Source organism: Xyrauchen texanus, chromosome 22, assembly GCF_025860055.1.
Source record: "Xyrauchen texanus isolate HMW12.3.18 chromosome 22, RBS_HiC_50CHRs, whole genome shotgun sequence".
NCBI lineage: Eukaryota > Metazoa > Chordata > Actinopteri > Cypriniformes > Catostomidae > Xyrauchen > Xyrauchen texanus.
The window spans coordinates 36,716,371-36,743,255 of NC_068297.1; the positions used below are offsets into that span (position 1 = coordinate 36,716,371).

At 40.6% G+C, this 26,885-nt stretch overlaps 1 protein-coding gene across 6 annotated transcripts in view; it reads left to right on the top strand.

The window, feature by feature from the left end:
* kiz (kizuna centrosomal protein) overlaps window positions 1-26,885 on the top strand; it is a 93,534-nt gene that overhangs the window by 40,179 nt on the left and 26,470 nt on the right. For all 6 annotated transcript variants that reach the window (XM_052153245.1, XM_052153244.1, XM_052153247.1 and 3 more), the window contains 2 exons: window positions 11,198-11,348; window positions 23,808-23,973. In XM_052153245.1, the coding sequence (XP_052009205.1) occupies window positions 11,198-11,348; window positions 23,808-23,973 (317 nt within the window). The remainder of the gene's footprint in view (window positions 1-11,197; window positions 11,349-23,807; window positions 23,974-26,885) is intronic.

The following is a 26,885-nucleotide window of genomic DNA, read 5'->3' on the forward strand; positions in this document are numbered from 1 at the left end:
TATTCCAAAATGGATTAAATTAATTATTTTCCTCAAAATTCTACAAACAATACCCCATAATGACAACGTGAAAGAAGTTTGTTTGAAATCTTGGCAAATTTATTAAAAAAAAATTTAAAAAAATCACATTTGATTTTTTGGGGTTCCAAATTGCTCCCAATGGCAGGCTAGCTCCTTGCATGGCAGCTCTGCCGCCATTGGTGTATGAGTGCGAGTGTGAATGTGTGTGTGAAAGGGTGAATGGACCACAGTGTAAAGCGCTTTGGTAACCTCTAAGGTTAAAAAAAAGCGCTATATAAGTGCAGATATATAAAACTGGCGATTTGATAAATGATCATAAAAAAACAGGAAACAGGAAGTGTCTCATAACTTCTGCATGCATTGAGAGATTTACATCAAAATTGAGCCGTATTTTTGGCCTTGCGGGCTGATCACATTGATGTGGCTATTGTGGGTCACGGTCGTAGTACCACCAACTGGCGGAAGTGTGGCACTTTCAACAGACTTTGACATATCCCTCTTATGTTTACCTGAATTGCTTCAAAAAAATGTTTTAATCATGTCAAGACAGTGCAGATTTAATCATTAACAAATAAAAAAAAATACATTAATAAAATAATAATATTGTCATGGCAACACATTAAATGTCATCATTCCTTTTTATTTTCTTTATTCTTTATTATTATGTTCACTTGTTTTTGAGGTACTTGGCATGCTTGAATTTTCATGATATTTTGCACACACACAGAGTTGTCGGCCATTAGGCCTGGGAAAAGTTAACACATGGGCGTGGCCTGGGAGCTCTGTAGCTCCACCTTTTGACAAAAGTAATCAAATATTGTGTAACCAAATTTACACAATATTATACAAAAAAGTTGAAGATGCTAAATTGCAAACATAATTTTGATATATTGAACAGTGTTGCCATGGCAAGGCACTAAATTAAAGGCAAAATGGTAAACAGGAAGTTCTTTATATATTCTGAGTGCATTGTATGATTTTGATGAAAATCCAGCTGTATGTTTGGTAATGGGGCTGATTACATGTATTGCTATTGTTATTGGATACGGTCATAGCGACACAAACTGTCAGCAGGAAGTAAGGCAATTAAACAGGTTTTTGAAATAGCCCTATTGTGTTTACATGAATTGTTTCAAAATTCTTTCGAATAATGCCAAGACACTGCTGGTGTAAAATTGTAAAGGGATATTTTATATCCTAAATAGTGTTGCCATGGCAACACATTGATTGTTATTATTCCTTTCTTCCTATATTTGGGTGTAAACTTAAATGGTTGTAACTGATGAATGCTAGGGAGTACAGACCTAAGCCTGGTCTCTTTTTAAAGAAGACACTTGGCATTTTATTGTGCAAGTAAAACAGTTTTTAAAGTGAAACAATTTTTAGAAGTTTAATTTATTGTAATGAAAATGTTTTTATATAAATAAAATATACTAAAAATATCAACTGAAATGTAAAAATATAAAAAAATCAAAGCCACTTGAGTAACCCATATCTGATCCAAATTTTAGGTTGATATATCAAATAATTTCCTTTTTGGTGGCAGTTTTTATTCAGACACAGTACCAGAAAGGCCCAATAGAGGACAGCCAAGCTCCATTGGTGATGATTCCCAAAAGACCACATCTGCACAATTATCTGGGTAAACTTGGCAGGAATTGGCATTCAAACACAATATGAATTTGAGAACAATAATACAAAAAGATCAGTTACAAGGATGTCTTTTTTTTTTTTTCTTTTTTTTTTATAAAATGCCATAAAGTTGGGACAGTGAGATATAAAGTTTGAGATCTAAATAAAACTAATGTTAGAATCACCTCTCAAACCACATGTTTGACAGCATTTTATTGTACAACATTAAATAAGAGGTTTACAAGATTAGAAATATTATAATAACTTCTAAAATAACTGGTTACAATGTAAGTGCTGTTAGCAGTTGGAGCCAGCAACTATTTTCAATTTCAACAAACATATCATATTTTTATTTATGTTTGATAATTCCTCTGTATCGCTCGAAATGATCATGAATCATGAAGATTTATTGTATTAAAATATTATTTAATAAGAATAACAAGTAAGGCCCAATGCCCAGTTGCATAAAACACCTTAAGTTTTTCCCTTAAATATAAGGCCGGAGGGCGGGGCCGGGTCGTGCTCATACACACCCGGTCCCTTATCAGGCTAATCAAGCCTCCGTGAGGGATAAAGGCCGACTGCGGAGGATTGTGCGGGAGAGAGAGATAGTTTACGGACATGTCCGTCATGTGTGTTTGTGTCTTCTGTTTTAAGTTTTATATTAAACTATTATTTATATTGACAAGCCAGTTCTCGCCTCCTCCTTTCCATTGATTGCTTTACACTGGTGCCGAAATCCGGGAAGGAGGAGGGATACGCCGTAGTTGAGTTCTCGCCACTACCATCCCAAAGTGTGGAGATTTGCTCGAAGGTCAAGAACGTATTGAATTTGATTTTTGCTATCCGTAGGTGCTTCCTCCCAAGCTTCCCATATGATGTCAAGCACGCCCCGTGGCCGGCGCCCGTACAGTAGTTCAAACGGGGGAAGCCAGTGGAGGCTTGCGGGATCTCTCCTACTTCAAACAGCAGGGGTTCGAGCCACTTATCCCATTTTTTAGCATCTTCGTGTACAAACTTACGAATCAAATTTTTCAAGGTCTTATTAAATCGTTCCATCGGTCTGCAGGTGGTAGACGCTGGTACGAACCGGCTTGACGATATAAATAATATTTTAATATAAATCTGAAGCAAAAGCCAAAACACACACACATAACATGTCCGTAAACTATCTCTCTCTCTCCGCACAATCCTCCGCAGTCGGCCTTTATCCCTCTCGGAGTCTTGATTAGCCTGATAAGGGAACGGGTGTATGATCACGACCCGCCCCCGCCCTCCGCCCTGCCACATTCCTCCCTCGTTCTCTCAGGCAACTATTTATAATGCCATAAATAGTTTTCATTTATCAATTATCATCATACAAAGTCCAGTAAACATTAAAAAGCTAAATCAATATTTGGTGTGGCCTCCTTTGCCTTTAAAACAGCCCCAATCCCCCTAGGTACACCTGGACACTTTTCATGGTTGTTGGCAGATAGGATGTACCAAGCTTCTTGGAGAATTCACCTCAGTTCTTCTGTTTAGGCTGTCTCAATCACTTCTGTCTCTTTATATAATCCCAGACTGACTCGATGTTCAGTGGTGGTCTCTGTGGGGGCAATGTCATCTGTTGGAGAGCTCCCTGTTCTTCTATTCTAATATTTTCTATTTGCAAAATAAATTTTTGATAGTCTAAAATGTATTTTTCCTATTGACACACAAAAGCTGAAGATATAAATAACCATCTTAAGACAAATGTTTTTTTAAAAACCTATTAAGTGCCTAAAACTTTTGCACAGTATTGTACATATTTGCAATATATCGCAAATTAACTTGCGTCATGATATTAATGCATCCATTTATACAATTTATAAAGATACAAAGAGCAGAAAATACTAGGTACATTTCTGTGTGTGTTCCTATTAGATCACCCTCCAGCTTGTTGATGATTCCTCATATTATGTGATGGTCAAATATGTACTCCTGCGATAGTTTTTCAATCACAAAATAAATCACCTTGACCTACTGTACTGTTAAATTGGTTATATAGACTAAGCCATCTTGTTTTTTGAAACCCTTTAACTTCCCAACCTTATAGTTTACTTAGAAAAATGGCACTTAAGGGGCTTTATTCAACACTTGCATCCGCCTTTAAACAATGCAAGTGAATGCAGTCCAAAATGCATATTTAGGGTGTATCAAAGTTCTTCTGAACGCAAACAGTTGAACCCAAACAATATTTATATACTTTTTAACTACTAATGTTCACTTTCGTACATCTCTGACGCGTGCTCAAAACTATTTTAAAACAATATAAAAGAAAAATATTTCCAAATAATAATAATAAAAAAAACCTTACTGCAGTAAATAACCATCCTTTATTTCGGAGCAATGCTTTTGCATTATCTACTTGTGCTTTTACTTTAGCAGAAATATATAAGCTATATGACTCTCAGGAATTCAAGCCACACAAGTTGTAGTTATTGAAACCAAGTGCGAGAGCATTTACTGAGATTTACAGGGTTTACACAGTGAGATCAATGGTACAGGTGATATCACACTGAAGAGAAGCTTCACTAACTAAAGAGGTAACGGGTGAATCAGCAGGGTAAGCACTATTCCTTTAAAGTTTTTTAAGGGTGTTCGAAAGGAAAAAATAAATACTTAAGAGAAACCGAAAGGGATCATGAGGTTTTACTTATAACCCCTTAAAATAACACTTATTGGTTATTTTCTGCAACTCCTTTAATTTTAAGGGAAACTTTAGGGCATTCTTAAGGGAAAATTACACTTAAGGTGCTTTATGCAACCGGGCCCAATTATTTTAAAAGGTCATGTGTCGTTCAAAGGTCATGACGTTTTTTCTGCGACAGCCCCTGAGCTCCTATGCTCTGTGTATACGTCAGCATTCGAATTCACGCACTCATTTCATTCACTCACTGCTGAGATATAGTGCACTCACTGCCATTCACTATATAGGAATTAGTGAATGAGTGAACAATTTTGATTGCATAAAAATGAATCAGTATCAATATTTTTTTGAAATTATACATTGTTGATTACTTGAAGAGGATCAGTTGGGGTTTTTCCCCATTTACCCCCTGGTTATAAAAATGGTTTAGTCATCAGTGGACCCTCATGTTAGGCCCATTTGAGATGCCAAACACCTCTCCTTGAAAGTAGATGAGAGCAGGCTGGTGTGGTCTGGGGAGGAGTGAAATAAGAGCTGTAAGGTCGGACAGTTCTCAGTTCTCGTAGTGGATCAGCCGCTACGAGATCAAAGGCAGATATTGCTTGATTCATGTTCAAGTGCTTTGTTGCTAATAAAGTGGATGCATTTTAAATTCTGCTGCTTTTAAATTAAAATGATGAACAAATCACTCAATTTAGCTGTTATTTAATATTGCCCATAAGATGTGTTTCCATAAATTCTTATTTAATAAAGACACAGATTTGAGATATTTCATAAATATGATACCAATCACATATCCTATACAGAGATTGTTGGGAATATTCACATATAATTTATACACATAAAAACATGATATTAGAGATAATAAATCAAACATTTTAAAAGATATCAAGGTGTTAAAGATGCTAAATTGAGAACAGATTTTTTTATATATCGAATGGTGTTGCCATGGCGAGGCATTAAATTAACCCTCTGGGGTCGACGGACGTGCCGGCGTGTCCTGCTGGATTTTTCGTCTTTACAGTGGAAACAATATCAAATTCTCTGCCATTTTGGGGCTTACAGATAAGTTTAAGACAACATTAGAGACTATAAAGGGTCTACTTTTATTTGTGTACACTCACAATAACAACAAAACCTTGTGCTTTTGTAAAATAAAGAAAATAAAAAGGGTGAGCTGGAAGCAGTCCCTGGGTTTGCGCGCATATATCTATTCATATCAAAGAAATGAACTGAAACTCCACGAATACTTATCACACAAACATGAAACATATGTCTAAATAAATCTTAAAATATCTACTTTTAAATAAAACAATTCAAATTTAAAACAAATATTCTCCAGCAATGTAATCTGTATGAAACAAAGTGATGTACAATTTCTCCTGGCTCAGCTAATTATCTCTAATGTGATCACACCCACCATGTGTGGCTCAGTTGGTAGTGCAGATCGGCCACTAATCGCAGGGTTGGTGGTTCGAATCCTGGCCCACACGACTCCACATGCCGAAGTGTCCTTGGGCAAGACACTGAACCCCAAGTTGCTCCCAATGGCAGGCTAGCACCTTACATTGCAGCTCTGCTGCATAACAACATGGCGCCGCAGATGGCCGCCTCGGTGTGGAGCTCTCCAATTATTTTGTTGTTTTTGTTAGTTTGTCCTGTGTTTAGCAATCTTTTACCAATAAGTTTTACCAGGGACGAACTGCTGAACATTCGGCAGCACATACCAGATAATCCTTTCCCGGTTTTCAATATTCGGACATTTTGCTGGACATTTTAGTTGGAGGCGCTGCTGTGTTGTTTAGATGCGCTACGAGACGCAGGCGAGGGAGACGAGCTGGCGCGCTGGTTAAACTCCGTCAGCGCGGTGTTCGAACAGCACTGCCGAGCATTCTTCTCGCAAATCTCCGCTCTCTTCCAAACAAAACGGACGAACTACATCTCCTCACACATACTAATAAGGACTTTTCAAACTCTGCTGCACTGTGCTTCACTGAAACCTGGCTGAGTGAAGCCATTCTGGACAGCGCATTACATCTGCCGGGCTTCCAGCTGTTCAGAGCGGATCGCATCGCGGAGTTAATGGGGAAAACGAGAGGCAGTGGAACATGCTTTTACATCAACGAAAGTTGGTGTACAGATGTAACAACACTAAAGAGGATGTGCTGTCCTAATCTGGAAGCGCTCTTTATTAACTGTAAGCCGTTCTACTCGCCGCGGGAGTTTTCTTCGTTTTTTCTGGTGAGTGTTTACATTCCTCCAAACGCGTCTGGGAACTGAGCGCTGCAACAGCTGGCTGATCAAATCTCAGACACAGAACAACAATACCCGGACTCAGTCATTATTATTCTTGGGGACTTTAACAAAACAAATCTCACACGCGAACTGCCCAAATACAGACAGCACATTACATGCCCCACCAGAGACAGGAATATATTGGATCACTGCTATACAACATTAAAGGATGCATATCGCTCTGTCCCACGTGCAGCTTTGGGACTCTCTGATCACTGTCTGGTTCATCTTCTCCAGACCTACAGGCAGAAATTAAAATCAACAAAGCCAGTTCTAAGGACTATAAGGAGATGGACTAATGAAGCAGAGCTGGAACTACAAGCCTGCTTTGACTGCACTGATTGGAGTGTTTTTGAAGCTGCAGCTACAGACCTGGACGAGCTCACAGATACTGTTACATCATACATCAGTTTCTGTGAGGATATGTGCATCCCTACTAGGACATTTTTATCATTCAACAATGATAAACCATGGTTCACAGGAAAACTCAGACAGCTTCGTCATGCCAAAGAGGAGGCTTACAGGGGTGGGGATAGAGTCTTGTATAATCAGGCCAGGAACACACTGAAAAAGGAAATCAGAGTGGCTAAAAGAAGCTACTCTGAGAAGCTGAAAAACAAGTTTCTCTCTATTGTTCCACATCTTTGTCTACCGATGAAAATATTATAAACTTTGTGGAAATATAAGAACTCCCTAAACTGATGACAGAGCATAATTAATTCTCTTGATTCTGAGATAACCTTGGAGGAGCTTGACGAGGTAATTAAGTCCTTACCTACAGGCAAGGCTCTGGGGCCAGATGTTTTGCTGCTGAATTTTTTAAATCTTATGCTACAGAATTGGCTCCACTTTTGCTAGAAGTTATACAGAATAATTATAGAATGGAAAGCTTCCCCCAACCATGACAAGCCCAGATCAGTCTGATTCTTAAAAAAGGACAAAGATCGAGTGTAAAAGTTAATGTCCAATTTCCCTGATCCAGCTAGATGTAAAAATGTTGTCAAACATTTTTGCTAATTTAGCAGTTTCTGCCAATTTTGTGAAAAATCACTCAACATCTTTGGGATTTTGATTTCAGAAGAATAGACTTTATTATCATACCATAAAGCCGAGTTGCCTGCAGTAAAACCACAACAACAACTAACGCATCTCTGGGTTTGGTTCATTATATACAGTCCTCTAACCAGGTGGGGCTATTCCTGTGCTTTAGCCCTGGTCAGCTTATTTTGAGAAGTAAAAATCCTCACCATATATTTTCTCAGCAGTCATGAGAGCACACATGTAAAGCTATTCCTTTTTCTGCACACACCTTCAAATAGTCACACATATGTTGAGCACACATTCCATCACGTCCACAGGCCTTTACACACACAGTAAACTGCATGTTTGCCCGTCAGACATAACTGTGGTACAATCGGAGGATGAAGACATGGCCCATGTTTTTAGGCGGTGTGTCAAGATCCAGAAATTCTGGTTGAAGCTTCAGAATTTTGTGTGTGATGTGGTAGGCACTCAGGTTTCATTTTGCCCCAGACTTTGTGTTCTGGGCGATGGGGCGGTCATCAATGTGGGGATAGTCATACAGCGAACTGGGTTCTGACCTTTGCCAGGCAGGTTATTTTGAAGGGTTGGAGGTCAGCTGGTGCGCCCCCATATCTGGAGTGGTGTACGGATATAGGGAGGGTGGCGGCTTATGAGGAGGTGTCATTGGGACGATGAGGTGACTTGGATTTGTTTGTCTGGAAATGGGGCACGTATTTGGAGATATTGGAGGGCTCTCAGGTGGGGCGTGGGAAGAGTAGTGTAGTATAGTTTTAAGTGAGGTATGATTATTTTATATATATATATATATATATATATATATATATATATATATATATATATATATATATATATATATATAGATATAGATATAGATATAAAGTTTATATATATATTTTTGTATGTGGTTCAGTTCGTTTTTTTCTATATATTTACTTATGTGTGACCACAGGGTTGTTTTTGGGTTAGGTGCAGGGTTGGGGAGGGGGATGGGGGTTTTGGGGTTTAAATGTTGATTGTGTGTATGTATGTATGTGTGTGTGTGTGTGTGTGTGTGTGTGTATGTATGTATATATATATATATATATATATATATATATATATATATGTATGTATATATATATATATATATATATATATATATATATATATATATATATATATATATATATATATATATATATATTAGGGCTGTCGATTTAATGTATTAATTTTTTTATGAAAAAGTATGCTATGCCCCTGGACCATAATAAGGAAGATTCCTGAGACATGCAAGCTTGTAGTACCACCTGTTTACTCCAGAGGTTAAGTTAAACTACAGCTGTATGGCAACGTGCAGTTTATACAGTGAACAAAACAACCCTTCAGCAGGTAGCACAACACAAACATGCATTACGTTCTTGCATTCAAAGCACTTGTTAGAGCGCAAATCCGAACTAAGGGAACTCAAGAAGTATTAAAAAATATATTTTATGTTTATGATGCAACGCACCCGAGATTCTAAACAAGCCCTCAAATCTCGAATTCACTTGCGAAATGGATTGCTGTGAACTGTATGCCAATGATGGCTTATGTTCAATATTATGGTAGTAAACAATACATTGTTTACTAAAGCTACTTTTTGTATTGTCTTATCAATTATTTACTCTCCTGCCACAAGAATGTAATGCATTTTAATTATCTGAATATTTTTATATATATATATATATATATATATATATATATATATATATATATATATATATATATATATATATAATTTTTAATATTTAAAGATAAATATATATAATTATTTCATCATTATATATTGAATTATTGTTATATGAGGGGCTTTCTCAGCTAATATTTTTTATGTGATTAATTATATTATTGTAATCGATTGACAGCCCTTATATTATATATATATATATATATATATATATATATATATATAGATATAGATATAGATATTGCTTTTCTTTGTTATTGTAAGATTTAATAAAATATTTTAATTACAAAAAAAAAAAAAGAATGTGAAATGTTAGAATAATAGAAGAGAAAATGATTTATTTCAGCTTTTATTTCTTTCATCACATTCCCAGTGGGTCAGAAGTTTACATCCACTTTGTTAGTATTTGGTAGAATTGCCTTTAAATTGTTTAATTAGGGGTCAAATGTTTTGTGAATCCTTCCACAACTTTTCACTATAAGTTGCTGGAATTTTTACCCATTCCTACAGACAGAACTGGTGTAACTGGGTCAGGTTTGTAGGCCTCCTTTGTAGGCCGGCTTTTTCAGTTCTGCCCACAGATTGATTATCGGATTGAGGTCAGGGCTTTGTGATGGTCACTCCAATACCTTGACTTTGTTGTCCTCAAGTCATTTTGCCACAACTTTGGAGGTATGCTTGGGGTCATTGTCCATTTGGAAGACCCATTTGCAACCTAGCTTTAACTTCCTGGCTGATGTCTTGAGATATGGCTTCAATATATCCACATCATTTTCCTTCCTCCTGATGCCATCTATTTTGTGAAATGCACCACTCTCTCCTGCAACAAAGCACCCCCACAACATGATGCTACCACCCACATGCTTCAATGTTGGTATGGTGTTCTTCAGCTTGCAAGCCTCACTCTTTTTCCTCCAAACATAACGATGGTCATTATGACCAAACAATTACATTTTTGTTTCATTAGACCATGTGCACTTGCAAACAGTAGTAGGGCTATGTCGATATATGACTTGTTTTAGAGTGGATATAGATACTTGTCTAACTCTTTTCTCCAGCATCGTCACAAGGTCCTTTACTGTTGTTCTGGGATTGATTCGCACTTTTCGCACATTCATTTCTAGGAGACAGAATGCATCTCCTTCCTGAGCGGTATGTGGCTATGTGGTACCATGTTGTATATACTTGCATACTATTGTTTGTACAGATGAACGTGGTTCCTCCAGGTGTTTGGAAATTGCTCCCAATTATGAACCAGACTTGTGGAGGTCCACAATTTTTTTTTCTGAGGTCTTGGCTGATTTCTTTAGATTTTCCCATGATGTCAAACAAAGAGGCACTGAGTTTCAAGATAGGCCTAAAAATACATCCACAGGTACACTTCCAATTCAGTACACCACCTATCGGAAGCTAATTGGCTACTTTTCTAATGGCTTGACATAACTTTCTGGAATATTCCAAGCTGCTTAAAGGCACAGTTAACTTGGTGTGTAAACTATTGACCCACTGGAATTGTTATATAGTCAAATAAACTGAAACAATCTATCTGTAAACAATTGTTGAAAAAAAAAAAACAATGTCCTAACTGACTTGCCAAATCTATAGTTTGCTAATATTAAATATGTGGAGTAGTTAAAATTGTTATGTCTTCAACCTAAGTGTATGTAAACTTCTGACTTCAAGTGTGTGTGTGTGTGTGTGTGTGTGTGTGTGTGTGTGTGTGTGTGTGTGTGTGTGTGTGTGTGTGTGTGTGTGTGTTTGTTTGACAGTAGGTAGGTTATGATGTTTCAATGTTTGTTATATTATTTTGTCCTGTTGGGGGCATGTAGGTCGTGTCTGTCAGCTTACAGTGCTTTGCTGTGGGACCGCTGTTTCAGACACATCCTTCAGCTGCAGCAACAGGAAATCCTCAGCATAGACCTCATTGTTCAGCTCTTTACTCCGCTCCTGGTGCTCAACAGTGCCACCTACAGCGACAAGGTATCACTCTCACCTGCCTTCTGTTTTAAAATTTTAAAATGTGTCTTCTTGTGCATATAATATGAAACTGTATGATGAAGGGTCATAGTAATCATGACTGCAGTGGTGCAACACTGATGCCCAGCCCCTTCCACTGCAAGCTGTGTTCGGCATTCATGTTTACATATACTACAGTAACCTTGTTTCAGAAATGTCTTATTTTCTGTTTTTAGAACAGTTCTAAACTCGTATTTATGTGGGATATTGCATCATTCTGCTCTCCGGTTCTTTACAGGTTGAACCTGGAAATCTACTTAAGCTCCAATGAAATTGCCCATAAAGATTCAATGATTCATGCTAGAGTTCATGAAACCACTCTTTATTGTTTGTAGCAGTGTATATGGGGGCATTATTGTCCTGCAGTATTAAATAATTATGAGGAAAGCGTGTTTGCACAGTACAATGCACCTGGTCCAGTAAAATGACCTCATCCTGTAAATGTACATGGATCTTGAAAACATGCTGTAACACTTCTCACAGGAAGGAGGACAGGAAACAGGTCTTCGCCACAAGGTAAGCTTTTTAATTCCCTTTGTTTCTCACAGTATTACTTATCACACACAATACAATGTCAAACACTGAGTTTGCTTGTCGTCTCTCTCCCTGACTGGAGGCTCTGAGTCTGCTTTTATGCCGCTCTCCTCGTGCTCACTGGAATTAGAGACAGGTGTTAGGCATAATTTAGCTCAGGTGTAAGCGCCCTTACCGCTTTCCTCTCACGGACGGGCGCTTGACCACGCCCCCGCTGCCACATACCCCCACCGCCCGACTCAGGCCGGGGCACCATCCGGCCTGTCTACCACTCCCCCATTTCTGGAGAGAAAGTCGGCGACAGCCATCTGCACCCCCGGTCTGTGGACCATCTTGAATTTAAAGGGCTGGAGAGCCAGGTACCAACGGGTGATCCGGGCGTTAGTATCTTTCATGCGGTGGAGCCACTGGAGTGGGGCGTGATCCGAGCAGAGGGTGAAGGCCCACCCCAGCAGGTAATACCGGAGGGTGAGGACCGCCCACTTGATGGCCAAACATTCCTTCTCCACGGTGCTGTACTTGGTCTCCCTCAAAGAGAGCTTCCGGCTAATGTACAGCACTGGGCGCTCCTCCCCCTCCACCACCTGCGAGAGTACGGCCCCCAGCCCTCTGTCTGAAGTGTCCGTCTGCAAAATAAAAGGAGAGAGAAGTCAGGTGCATGAAGAAGCTGCCCCCACAAAGTGCGGCTTTAATCTGCATAAACGCCTGTTGACACTGCTCCGACCATTGCACCGGATCTGGAGCCCCTTTTTAGTGAGGTCAGTCAGCGGGCTGGTGACGTCCGAATAATTAGGCACAAACCTTCTATAATAGCCAGCCAGCCCCAGGAACTGCCTCACCCCCTTTTTGGTCTTAGGTCTAGGGCAAGTCGCAATCGCCGCGGTCTTATCAATTTGGGGACGCACCTGGCCATGACCCAAGTGGAACCCCAGATACCGTACCTCCACACGCCCAATCGCGCACTTCTTAGGGTTTGCTGTGAGCCCCGCCCGACGCAGCGATCTCAGGACGGCCCTCAGATGTTGCATGTGCCGCTGCCAATCGTTGCTATAAATGATAATATCATCTAAATAGGCAGCGGCATACGTGGTGTGAGGTCTGAGGATCCGATCCATGAGTCGCTGAAACGTGGCCGGAGCCCCAAACAAACCGAAAGGAAGCGTCACAAATTGGTGTAATCCAAACGGCGTCGTGAAGGCTGTTTTCTCACGGGACATTGGTGTCAAGGGGATCTGCCAATAACCCTTTGTTAAATCCCCTAGATGACCGGCCATAGGATGATAGTGAGCCGCCTGGAAAACCATTTCCTGGCGGCTCCGTGGAATCAATAATTGTGTCACTTCCTCGTTTGTTTGAGCGTCCTGCGTCACTCTATATAGCCGATCTTTAATCAAGGCAAAATATGGGTATGAAATGGCGATGCCCGGCCGGAGCTGTTGACCATCAATTACTCTCACTTGATCAAGAGCGTGTTTAAGGGTTTCGTCCCGCGACTGCTCTAGAGGGAAGTCCCCCTCAGGGAATTCCCTGAGAGGAGGGGTGGCCACCTCACCCCTTCCCTCGTCATTCAGAGCAGCCGAGGACGGCTCCGCCTCCCCTGCCAAAGCATCGCACACCGCACACCTCTTTATGCAGGACCCATCCGCGCAAATACCCTCTAAAATATCTTTAAAACTCGGCCAATCAGTACCCAAGATTAGCGGATGAGTGAGGCGGGAACTAACCCCTGCCTCCACACTATGGTTTCTTCCCCTGAATTTAATCGCCAAAGTCACCATGGGATAATTGTGAACATCCCCATGCACACACCTCACCCTCACCAGTTTAGCTAAACCCAAAGCCCCGGGTTGAACCAAGCGTTGGTGGATGGTGGTCTGATTGCAGCCGGTATCCAGCAAAGCTTGGTAAATCCCCCCCCGATCCTTACCGGAATCCGGTATGCTCCAGCCCGATTGGGGGCAGCCTGCGGGACGTCGGAGACCCGCACCACCATCCCCACCTCCATTAGCGGACACTGATCCCGGAAGTGGTCTGGGTCCCCGCACCTCCAACAGGCCGGCCCAGGCGCTGCGGCCGCACTTGTGCTGGCGGGCGCCCCCACCTGAGGAGGAGAGCGGCTGAATGACGGGGAATGGGAGGGTATATTCTCCCAAGGCCGTGAAGCTGGTCTCTGGAACCCTCCATGCCTGTGCGGGGCAGGAACGGGCCCTGGGGAGAGAACAGAATGAGAGAACATAGGGGAGGGGTGAGGGCAGGGGCAGACACAAGGGAAGGGGAAAGAGAGAGAGAAGAAGAAGAGGGCTCGTCCGCCCTCGGGATCGCCGCCAAGTGGTCCTCCGCCAGCCGAACAGCTTCTTCCAGCGATGCCGGGCGATGGCACTGGACCCACCCCGCCGTCTTCCGAGGCAGCCGTTGAACGAACTGTTCCAGTACCACCTGGTCGATTACTCCCTCGACGTCACGGTCCCCCGCGAGCAGCCACCTCCGACAGGCGTCCCGGAGCCGTTGAGCGAACGCGAACGGGCGATCAGACATTCCTAGTTTCATGCCCCGGAAGAGCTGGCAATTCTCTTCCGGGCTCCGACCGACCCGCTGCAGAATAGACCTCTTCAGATCGGTGTAGGCCAGGAGGTTCGTCGCCGGCAGCTGCTGTGCTGCAAGTTGAGCTTCCCCGGACAGGAGGGGAATCAGGCGGGCTGCCCACTGTTCGCGGGGCCAGCCCCAGATTTCTGCTGAGCTCTCGAACAAATCGAGGAAGGCCTCAGGATCATCTGCTGCCCCCATCTTCTGTAGCATGGGGGGGCAGCGTAGCGCGGGTGTCCGGGGTCGCGGTTGTGGGCGACGCCTCCTCCTGGCTGAGGAGGCTCCAGATGGTGAGCCGGTCCTCTGCCTGAGCCCGCATGATTTCGAAAAACCGGCGATCTTGGTCCTGCCGGAGCTCAAGCAGGGATTGCTGGTGGCCTTGATGCAGCGTCGCGAGGGACTGGAGGACTTCTGCCAGCTGGGAGGACTCTATGGGGCGACCACTTTCCATGCTTCCTTTAACGTCCCGGGTTTCGGCACCAGTGTAACACTTCTCACAGGAAGGAGGACAGGAAACAGGTCTTCGCCACAAGGTAAGCTTTTTAATTCCCTTTGTTTCTCACAGTATTACTTATCACACACAATACAATGTCAAACACTTGAGTTTGCTTGTCATCTCTCTCCCTGACTGGAGGCTCTGTGTCTGCTTTTATGCCACTCTCCTCGTGCTCACTGGAATTAGAGACAGGTGTTAGGCATAATTTAGCTCAGGTGTAAGCGCCCTTACCGCTTTCCTCTCCCGGACGGGCGCTTGACCATGCCCCCGCTGCCACACATGCTCTGTCCTAGTGGTACCCCACTTTACCATAAATTCCAGCTTTATAAAGCTCACTACTTTGTTTAAATTAGGTCATAGAGGTGCTGCTATTGTTAAAGTTGTATTTTATGGCATTTAGCCTGTGAAGTGTTCATCTACAGCTGGGTGTTTTTAGGACTGTGGACATCTGTGGATTTCTCACTTTATGATATTTGCCAAAATACTGATTCAGGCAAAATATTCAACCTAGTCTCATAGAATGAATGTTACTCTGACAAAATTTTTGCAAACTGAGTATTATATGATGCGTTCTATATTTTGCCACAGTTTCCTGGTGAAATTAACACTAAAGGCACTACAACAATTTTGTGTTTTATTCACTTTCACACAAATCACAAGTACAATGGCTGATTATTACTTTATATGCATTTTTCACTCTATTACTTAGGGTTTGATAGGACAAATGCTTTGTGAATGTAATGAAATTACGACCGAAATAATACTGTTGTACTGCAATAAAATTAACATATTCAATAATTATCATTTAATAAAAATTACTACAATATATTATTACAGTTTGCTTATGAAATCACTTAAAATTAAATAAATAGTTTAATTTGTAGGTAAATATTGTTGTTTATACATCGGCTATGTATTGATATGTTGGTTTTACCCATTTTAATATGATAAACACAAATGTATGAATATTGTTCTTCCATGAACTCATTAAGTGGAAAACATGACTTTAAAACTTATTTTTATTTATATTTATATTTTAAACTTGCAGATACCTAGTTTGATAAGCAGCATTACATGTTTTAAAGCCTTGTTGAATGTGTGCCCCAGCCTGGATATATATATACACCTGCTACTAAATCTACCATCACAACAACAGCATATTTAGGTTCTGTTAAACATAGCAAAATGTATGTTACCCACCTATCGAGAAGAAAATGAGCAACTTCTGCATCAGTCTTCAAGCCTTTTACCTCTTGGAGGTCTCTCCACCGCTGAAAAGCCTCACCGATGTTGATGCGGCTCCTTGCCCTCAACTCATAATCATAATCCCATCATCATGAATGCTTCGAGAGGCTCGTCATGAGGCAGATTAAGACCCAGCTGCCCCCCTCACTAGACCCACTGCAGTTTGCGTATCGTTCAAACCGTTCAACGGACGATGCCATCACCACAACCCTCCATCTGGCCCTCACCCACCTAGACAATAAGGACTCATACGTTCGAATGCTGTTCATAGATTTCAGCTCAGCATTCAACACAATCATTCCCCAGCACCTGATTGGAAAGCTGTACCTGCTGGGCCTGGACACCTCCCTCTGCAACTGGATCCTGGACTTCCTGACTGGGAGACCTCAGTCAGTCCGGATCGGGAACAGCATCTCCACCACCACCACACTGAGCACTGGGGCCCCCAGGGCTGTGTGCTCAGTCCACTGCTGTTCACTCTGCTGACTCACGACTGTGCAGCAATGCACAGCTCGAATCACATCATCAAGTTCGCCGATGACACGACCGTGGTGGGTCTCATCAGCAAGAACAACGAGTCAGCATACAGAGAGGAGGTGCAGCGGCTGACGAACTGGTGTAGAGCCAACAACCTGTCCCTGAATGTCGACAAAACAAAAGAGATGGTTGTTGACTTTAGGAGAGCACAAGGTGAACACACTCCGCTGAACATCGACGGCTCCTCTGTGGAGATCGTCAAGAGCACCAAATTCCTTGGTGTTCACCTGGCGGAGAACCTCACCTGGTCCCTCAACACCAGCTCTATCACCAAGAAAGCCCAGCAGTGTCTCTACTTTCTTCGAAGGCTGAGGAAAGCACATCTCCCAACCCCCATCCTCACTACATTCTATAGAGGGACTATTGAGAGCATCCTGAGCAGCTGCATCACTGCCTGGTTTGGGACTTGCACCGTTTCGGACCGCAAAGCCCTGCAGAGGATAGTGAGGACAGCTGAGAAGATCATTGGGGTCTCTCTTCCCTCCATCAAAGACATTTACAAAAAACACTGTATCCGCAAAGCAACCAGCATTGTGGACGACCCCACACACCCCTCACACAAACTCTTTATCCTCCTCCCGTCTGGCAAGAGGTACCGAAGCATTTGGGCCCTCACGGCCAGACTGTGTAACAGCTTCTTCCCCCAAGCCATCAGACTTCTCAATACTCAGAGACTGGTTTGACACACACGTGTCCTGAGTTGCACTTTAATTACTGTCACTTTATAACTGTCCGCTACCTCAATAACTGCTATGTGCATAGAACATTATCTCATAGTATGTTATGTTTACATTTTTAGAAACTGTCATCTTTTTGCACTACTGAGTACTGGTCGGCGCTGCACTGTCTATTGTCCTGTTCGTTGTCAGTAATTTGTTGTACTGTCCTGTACTTTTTGCACATGTTTGCACGTGCACTTTATATAGGTATATATAGGTAGTTTATATAGGTATTTTATTTCGTTGTGTAGTCTCATGTGGTCCTATGTTGGTCCTTTGTTGTTTTTATGTAGCACCATGGTCCTGGAGGAACGTTGTCTCGTTTTGCTGTGTACTGTACTAACTGTATATGGTTGAAACGACAATAAAAACCACTTGACTTGACTTGATAATCGTTCTTTTTTAGTTTATATTCATCTGACCTTTTTCTCTTGGTCTATTTCTCAGCCATTTGTTCTCCTTTGGAGTTTAGAAAGTTTGTATCAGCCAGATTTGCGGTCGCTCTTCTAATTAATTCCCTCTTGCTCTGATCCACCCCCCATCCTGTACATACGCAAGAACCACCCGCTGTTGCTGATTGGCTGGAGTGGTGTTGTGTGGATCGGTCTGAACCACTTTGTTTTTGTCACATTCACAGAGCCAGGGCTATGTACAAATACTAGATTTTTTTTCAGCCCACCCAGAGAATGTACAGCTAGCAGACTGGGAGATATTTGCAGAATTTGACAAAAAGTGTATTGGATTACTGAGTGCACCTTTAATAATAACATACTATTCTTGAAATCGGTCTGCTAATTGCAGTTACGTCTTATTATGATGTTGGGGAAAACAATCCCATCACACTAAATGTATTTCTGCTGCAGATGTGCATATTTAGAGGTGAGGTTCCACATGCTTCTCATATATTGTCACTGAATAGCTTGTATTTTCAAAGCAGTCTTCTTATAGCCTTTATTCAAATAGCTGGGGACCAAATTTCAGTTGTAGAATTTTTGCTTTTATTTGAATGATTGACTAAAAAAAAAACTTATTTGATATATCACATGATTATGAATAAGTAACAACAGCAACCAGAATTTGTTTTCCCCCATGGTAATTCACACCCTATAGATAACCAGTGTTTACAACTGTAATCATATTAAGGATTCCAGCCTTAGCTCTCTGTTGGTTTAAAGTAATTCTTCAAACTTACATTTTTATAGATTGGGCAATGTTTTAAATCACAGGGGATGGTTATCATTGCATGATTGTAAGGGTAATTTGGAATTGGACAGCTTCGAGGTGCTTGAAAAAGATTATTAAGGTACCTTGAAAATGTTTAAAATGTGCTTGAATTTCACTCTTTAAAAGCTGTAAGAACCCTGTATGCAGATGACACCCAGATTTACCTAGCCCTATCACCAAGTGGCTACAGTACATTAGACAGCCTGTGCCTGTGCATTGAATAAATAAACAGTTGTATGTGGTCATGTGCCGAAACTTCCTTCAGTTAAATAAAGACAAAACAGGGGTCATTGTATTTGGAATTAAAGATGAAATTCTCAAAATGAGCAAACACCTTGACTCCAGGGGTCTAAAGACAAGAAAATAAAGTAAGGAATCTTGGTGTCATTTTGTAGTTAGACCTTATTTTCAGTTGCCATGTCAAAGCAATAACTAAATCCATTTCTTAACCAGTCTAGGCTTTAAAAAACTTGTTCACATGTTAATTACCATCAGGGTGGACTACTGCAATTGGATTCTCACTGGCCTTCCCAAATAGACGATTAAACAGCTCCAGCTCTTTCAGAATACAGCTGCCAGCATTCTCACTAGAACCAGAAAAATCTGAGCATATCATGCCAGTCCTCTGGTCTTTACACTGGCTTTCACTCACATTTAGAATTGATTTTAAAGTAATATTAGTCTACTAGTTTATGAATCCCTCAATAGCATAGGACCTAAATAATTGCAGATATGCTTATTGAATTTTGGACCTTTAGGACCACAGGAAGGTGGTTGTTAAAGGTTACGGAAGTGTCCTTTTTAATAACACTGTATGATCGACCTCTGAATCACTGGTGCACCTGTCCAGTTTTTTCACTAAAGGGGTGCCCCAAACTTGGTGTAAAATTTTTATGTCTTTTTATTCTTATTTCTTGTTCCTAAGTGATTTTATAATGGACTTTTATATATGTTATTTTTTCTTTATATATCTATGTAAATCACTTTGAATTACCACTGTAGATGAAATATGCTATATAAATAAGCTTGCCTTGCCTTGCTTTGCATTGCATTTTTTCATTTGTCTATTTACAATGTCCAGATGTCTATGCATCAAAGGAGCATTATATCATTTCCGTTTTTTTTTTTTTTTTCTAAAACTCATTCCCATCACAGTGTGATTTCTTCCACAGCTCAAATTCTTTATTGTGTGTAATAGAATTCAGTGGTGAAAATGTCAGTGATGTATTATATTATTATTATTATTATTATTTTATATTTTTTAACGTTCTTAAAATAAAATAGCCCAATTTGAAGGTTAATTTCTTAGCTAGCATTTTATGTATTCTAAAAACAACCAAATTACATTTTAGGACTTTTCCCACAATCAGAGATTTGAAATGGCGTCCAATAAAAATAGTCGGCTTACAAGTGATATTACCTTGAATTTTCAGTTTTGTTTTCATCAAACATCATTTGTCACATATTTCAGCTCATTCATGCTCTACACTGATGTTTTATTTATTTCGTTTTCATTTTAGTTTTAGTTTGTTTTTAACTTGGTAAACAAGTACACTCAATTTGGAAAACCTTTATTAGGGCTGACATTTTTTAGTGTGGTGGAAATGACGCCACAACTGTTGTAAGTTTTGTACAATTGATTTAAATACTTTTTAGTTTTCACAACAAAATTTTTTATGGTTTATATTTATATGTTTTAAACATGTAATTATTTGTATTTTTAAAATGGATTTTCATAGTTTATCATTGAAAGTCTGGGTCTGGGGCAAGTTTAAAACAGTGAAATCTGTATATAAAAGTACCAAAAATAAATGACGAAGGCCAGGTAAAAAATTTCCAAGCCAGTTTTAATGTCAGTATCAGAATCAGAATCAGCTTTATTGCCGAGTATGCTTACACATACAAGGAATTTGTCTTGGTGACAGAAGCTTCCAGTGTCCACAATACAAACAATACCAAAAACAGCAGCAAGACATAGGTAATTAAAACAAAAAAGAATACAATATAAATAATTATACATATACGTACATACACTCACCTTCATACATACCCGCATACACACACGTAGTGCAAATCTATTACAATCTGTTATATAAAGAACAAAAAACAGTATATTATGTACAGAGCAATGTAAGTAATGGCAGAAGTGGATATGTTGTATAATATAAATGGAATTAAACTGTGTATTGCACATAATTATTGCTCAATGGGGCAATTTAATTGTTCATTAGATGGATGGCCTGAGGGAAAAAAACTGTTCCTGTGTCTGACGGTTCTGGTGTTCAGAGCTCTGAAGCGCCGGCCAGAAGGCAACAGTTCAAAAAGGTAGTGGGCAGGGTGAGTGGGGTCCAGAGTGATTTTTATAGCCTTTTTCCTCACTCTGGAAGTGTATAGTTCTTGAAGGGGGGGCAGGGGGCAACCAATAATCCTCTCAGCAGACCGAACTGCCCTTTGTAGTCTTCTGATGTCTGATTTCGTAGCTGCACCAAACCAGACAGTTATTGAAGTGCAGAGGACAGACTCAATGACTGCTGAGTAGACTGTTTCAGCAGCACCTGTGGCAGGTTGAACTTCCTCAGCTGGCGAAGGAAGTACAACCTCTGCTGGGCCTTTTTCACAATGGAGTCGATGTGTATCTCCCACTTCAGGTCCTGTGAGATGGTAGTGCCCAGGAACCTGAATGACTCCACTGCTGCCACAGTGCTGTTTGGAATGGTGAGGGGGGACAATGTTGGGGTGTTCCTCCTAAAGTCCACAATCATCTCCTGTTTTGAGCGTGTTCAGCTCCAGGTTGTTTTGAATGCACCAGACAGCCAGCCGTTCAACCTCCTTACTGTATGCAGACTCATCATCATCTCGGATGAGGCTGATGACAGTGGTGTCGTCTGCAAACTTCAGGAGCTTGACAGAGGGGTCCTTGGTGGTGCAGTCATTGGTGTACAGGGAAAAGAGTAGTGGGGAGAGCACACATCCTTGGGGGGCACCAGTGCTGATGGTACAAGTGGTGGAAGTGAATTTTCCCTGCCTCACAAGCTGCTGCCTGTCCGTCAGAAAGCTGGTAATCCACTGACAGGTAGAGGTGGGAACAGGGAGTTGGTTTAACTTAGTCCGGAGTATATCTGGGAAGATTGTGTTGAAAGCCGAGCTGAAGTCCACAAAAAGGATCCTTGTGTATGTCCCCGGTCTGTCCAGATGTTGCAGGACGTGATGCAATCCCATGTTGACTGCATCATCCACAGACCTGTTTGCTCGATAAGCAAATTGAAGGGGGTCCAGAAAGGGTCCAGTGATGTCCTTCAGGTGGGCCAACACCAGTCTCTCAAATGACTTCATGACCACAGATGTCAGGGCGACAGGTCTGTAGTCATTAAGTCCTGTGATTTGGTTTCTTAGGGACAGGGATAAAAACTGAGCGTTTGAAGCAGAATGGGACTTCACACTGCTCCAGTGATCTATTGAAGATCTGAGTGAAGATGGGGGCCAGTTGGTTAGCACAGGAACGAAGGCACGCTGGTGAGATGCCATCTGGGCCTGGAGCCTTCCTTGACCTTTGATTCCAAAAGACACGGCACACATCGTCTTCACAGATCTTGAGTGCAGGTTGTGTAGCAGGAGGGGGAGGAGGGGGGGTTGCAGGAGGTGTTAATGGTTGTATGAAATGAAGGTCCGAGTGCATGTGGAGTGTGAAATTGGGCCTTTCAAATCTGCAATAGAACACATTCAGGTCGTCAGCCAGTCGTTGGTCCGCCACAGGGTTGGGGGTAGGAGTCCTGTAATTAGAAAGTTGTTTCAGGCCACTCCACACTGATGCAGGGTCATTAGCTGAAAACTTGTTTTTCAGCTTCTCAGAGTAGCTTCTTTTAACCACTCTGATTTCCCTATTCAGTGTGTTCCTGGCCTGATTGTACAAGACTCTATCCCCACCCCTGTAAGCATCCTCTTTGGCATGACGAAGCTGTCTGAGTTTTCTGTGAACCATGGTTTATCATTGTTGAATGATAAAAATGTCCTAGTAGGGATGCACATATCCTCACAGAAACTTATGTATGATGTAACAGTATCTGTGAGCTCGTCCAGGTCTGTAGCTGCAGCCTCAAAAACACTCCAATCAGTGCAGTCAAAGCAGGCTTGTAGTTCCAGCTCTGCTTCATTAGTCCATCTCCTTGCAGTCCTTACAACTGGCTTTGTTGATTTTAATTCCTGCCTGTAGATCGGGAGAAGGAGAACCAGACAGTGATCAGAGATTCCCAAAGCTGCACGTGAGACAGAGCGATATGCATCCTTTAATGTTGTATAGCAGTGATCCAATATATTCCTGTATCTGGTTGGGCATGTAATGTTATATGAAGGTCACATATTTTTTGTTATATGTCACCTTCATATAACAAAAAATATAAAATCTGTTCTTTTAATTAAAATCAACCCCTGCTACATGAAGGTGTCCAAAGTTGAAGAATTAGCTATGGTAAAGTAGTATTTGACCTGTGGCGTCTCCTTCTCATTATGCCATTTAATGTGTCAAATAATTATGTAGCAGTTTGTTTTTCTAATCCATGCATCTACAATTATATTTGGCTTGCTTTGTTAGTTGTGTATTTATTTTATTTTGTCCACCCATTTGTATTGAGCTTCTTATAGAGAAAGTGAATTCTAATCTCACAGGATCTGACTTGTAAATAACCTCTGAAAATCTAATTGCCTATTTGAAGTGTCTGGGTTTTTATATCTTGCTGATCTACCAACTTCAGTAATATTAACACTTTGTAATATTGATGAATGTAAGAATGAATGGAGTTGAGAGCGGGGCTTTGAATACAAAGATGGATACAGAGACTTTATATGTTTTTTTTTTCTTTTTTCTTAAGTTTAAAGCAATTGCATGACTTGTGGTATCATCTTCCTAATCTTGTTTTTTAAAGAGATGAAAGGGTGAGCCAATCCAAATGAAACCATATTACTGAAAATCATGGAGTGATTGTCCTTCCCTTTTAGTTTCTTCCAATCAAATAGTCTCCTATGAACAAAAAATCAGCATTACATTTTTTTTTTAATTTGACTGAAGAAAGTCGTCTCTTTGTCTTACAGGCAGGAGAGCTGTTGAAGAGGCTTCTGACTTATGAATCTGCCATCCATCAACCTTCAGATAGTGAACAGTCGTCGTCATGCAGCTTGCCCTCACTTCTGGATGACAATGTGGAAATCAAGCCTGCCAGGCCTTCTAAGAAACATCCTCAAACCGTTCAAACACAAGGTTGAAATGCTTGTTTTTATTTGAAAATTATATTTCTTGCAAATATCTGTTCATCCAATTTGAAATGATTGATTTGTAGTCCATGTAATATAGAAGAGTTTAAATACCTATTGGTATTAAGAGCCATACTCAGCCATGCAGAACAGATCAATGAGTGCGTTTGCATGCACTTTAAAATCTGATTTCTGTTGACTAAAGCAATAATTTGTCTTTTTAAAATGTGATGTATACGCTTTAGACAGACCGAAAACAATCTAACGGACCTAGATAATGGAGTTGTAGATCAGTTCTGTCAAGCATGTATATACTTCAGTTGGTCTACAATAGGCCTTTGTATTATGCACATGCTCTGAAAAATAGAGGTGACAGGCACAACATGTATTTCACCCAGAAGTCGAGTGCAGCATAAAAGAAGAGCAATAACAACACAGCGTTTCTTTCAGAAGTGATCATCCCTATGCCGTATTCCCTTTGCAGACTTTGCTATCCACTGTGAGAGCTTTGGAGGGCTGAAATGTGCGGGGCTCAAACATAAAGTTTGTTCAGAACTTAACTTTAAGTCATTTTTATTGGAAATTCTATTTGAAGTGATCTTACAGCATGGCTACATTGTTTTCCCTTTGAAGTGCACTTCAGAGGCGGATTTTTCTTGTTTGTAACAGGGACACATGGTGAAATCTAGAATTGTCATTTTTGGATGAATCAGCTATCTGTAAACCATTCAGACCTGTGACACATTGATGTGCCTCTAATTACTATTCATCTCACCCAACACCAATCTTTGCAGTAGCAATAAATGTCTTTAATAAAACAAGTTAAAAAAAAAAACTTTTTCATGATCTTACGTAGGCCTTTTTTACACATTCCATCATAAAATACAATAAATGAGAGTAACATGCATACTATGTCCAGGGTTAGCATGCTAAGTGTTAGCATTAGTGACATAAATGCAGTATGTAAACATTACAAATTACACATTATCTACTGAAAATATATTTCTTTCGATAATCATAAACTTCTTTTACTGATCTCATGTGGATTCTAAAGCATGATTATTATTGAATATGCAGCCTGAAGCAAATGACAGGTACAGATATACTGTAGAGCTGCCTATGTATTTGGACAAGAAATACCAGTGATTGCAAGGAAAATATAGACAAACTATATATTTTCTTAACTGTCTATTTATTCACGACATCTCTCCTCAGTCTGAATGTTATTATTACGCTTTACACAGTATATATAAGGATGAAACTGAAGCAAGTAGATTGCATATACACTGGCAGCCAAAAGCTTGGAATAATGTACAGAATTTGCTGTTTTGGAAGGAAATTTGTATTTTAATTCACCAAAGTGACATTCAACTAATCACAAAGTATAGTCAGGACATTACTGATGTAAAAAACAGCACCATCACTATTTGAAAAAAGTCATTTTTTATAAAATCTAGACAGGCCCCATTTCCAGCAGCCATCACTCCAACACCTTATCCTTGCGTAATCATGCTAAATTGCTAATTTGGTACTAAAAAATCTCTTTTCATTATATCAAACACAGGTTAAAGCTATTTGGTTCGTTAAATGAAGCTTAACATTGTCTTTGTGTTTGTTTTTGAGTTGCCACAGTATGGAATAGACTGGCATGTCAAAAATTGTAAAAACAAAATAGCTTTCTCTAGAAACTCATCAGTCAGTCATTGTTTTGAGGAATGAAGGCTATACAATGCTTGAAATTGCCAAAAGACGGAAGATTTCCTACAAAGGTGTACACTACAGTCTTCAAAGACAAAAGACAATTGGTGCTAACAAGGGCAGAAAGAGATGTGGATGGCCAGATGTACTACTAAACAAGAGGATAAGTACATCTGAGCCTCTAGTTTGAGAAATAGATGCCTCACATGTCCTCAGCTGACAGCTTCATTGAATTCTACCTGCTCAACACCAGTTTCATGTACAACAGTAAAGAGTAGAAGAATTGCATTTATGGGAAGAATTGCAAAGAAAATTCCACTTTTGAAACAGAAAAACAAAAAGAAAATGTTAGAGTGGGCAAAGAAACACGGACATTGGACAACAGATAATTGGAAAAGAGTGTTTTGGATCTTAACCCCATTGAGCTTTTGTGGTATCAGCTAGACTGTAAGGTGCATGAGAAGTGCCCGACAAGACAGCCACATCTATGGCAAGTGCTGCAGGAAGCGTGGGGTGAAATGTCACCTGAGTATCTGGACAAATTGACAGCTAGAATGCCAAGGATCTGCAAAGCTGTCATTGCTGTATGTGGAGGATTTTTTTGATGAGAACTCTTTGAAGTAGTTTAAGTTCTGAATTTTTTTTCAAATTGTAATAGTAATTTTCCATGCTATTAATGTCCTGACTATACATTGTGATCAGTTTAATGCCACTTTGGTGAATAAAAGTACCAGTTTCTTTCCATAAGAGCAAAATCTGTACATTATTCCAAACTTTTGGCCAACAGTGTAGTTAGAACTGTCCAGGAGTAAATTGTGTCATCTTCTGCCTTCGGACACAAGCACAACCGATAATGTACATCTGATCTGCACCAAAATCAACTCTTAAAGAATGCAAGAAATGCAATTGGTTGTAAACTTGTGCATGTAGTTGTGACAGTTGTGTGGGTCTGCTGTAGCTGAATTCTTCAACGTGCTACTATCACGCTAAGGTCAACCGGAAAACATCCACGTCACTTTCTCAGCTGCTGTCCTTTCTTCACAGATTCAGTTGCACATGGTGCCATATATATTATACAGAGAGATGAGGACTGTAGCTAGACAATGCAAAAACCTGCGGTTGTTTGATTATAATTGCTCATGTAAACCTCCTCAATGAGAGAAACAGTAAAGGGACATAGCCTGCCAAACCACATTGATGACTCATTTTCCATGCCAAAGC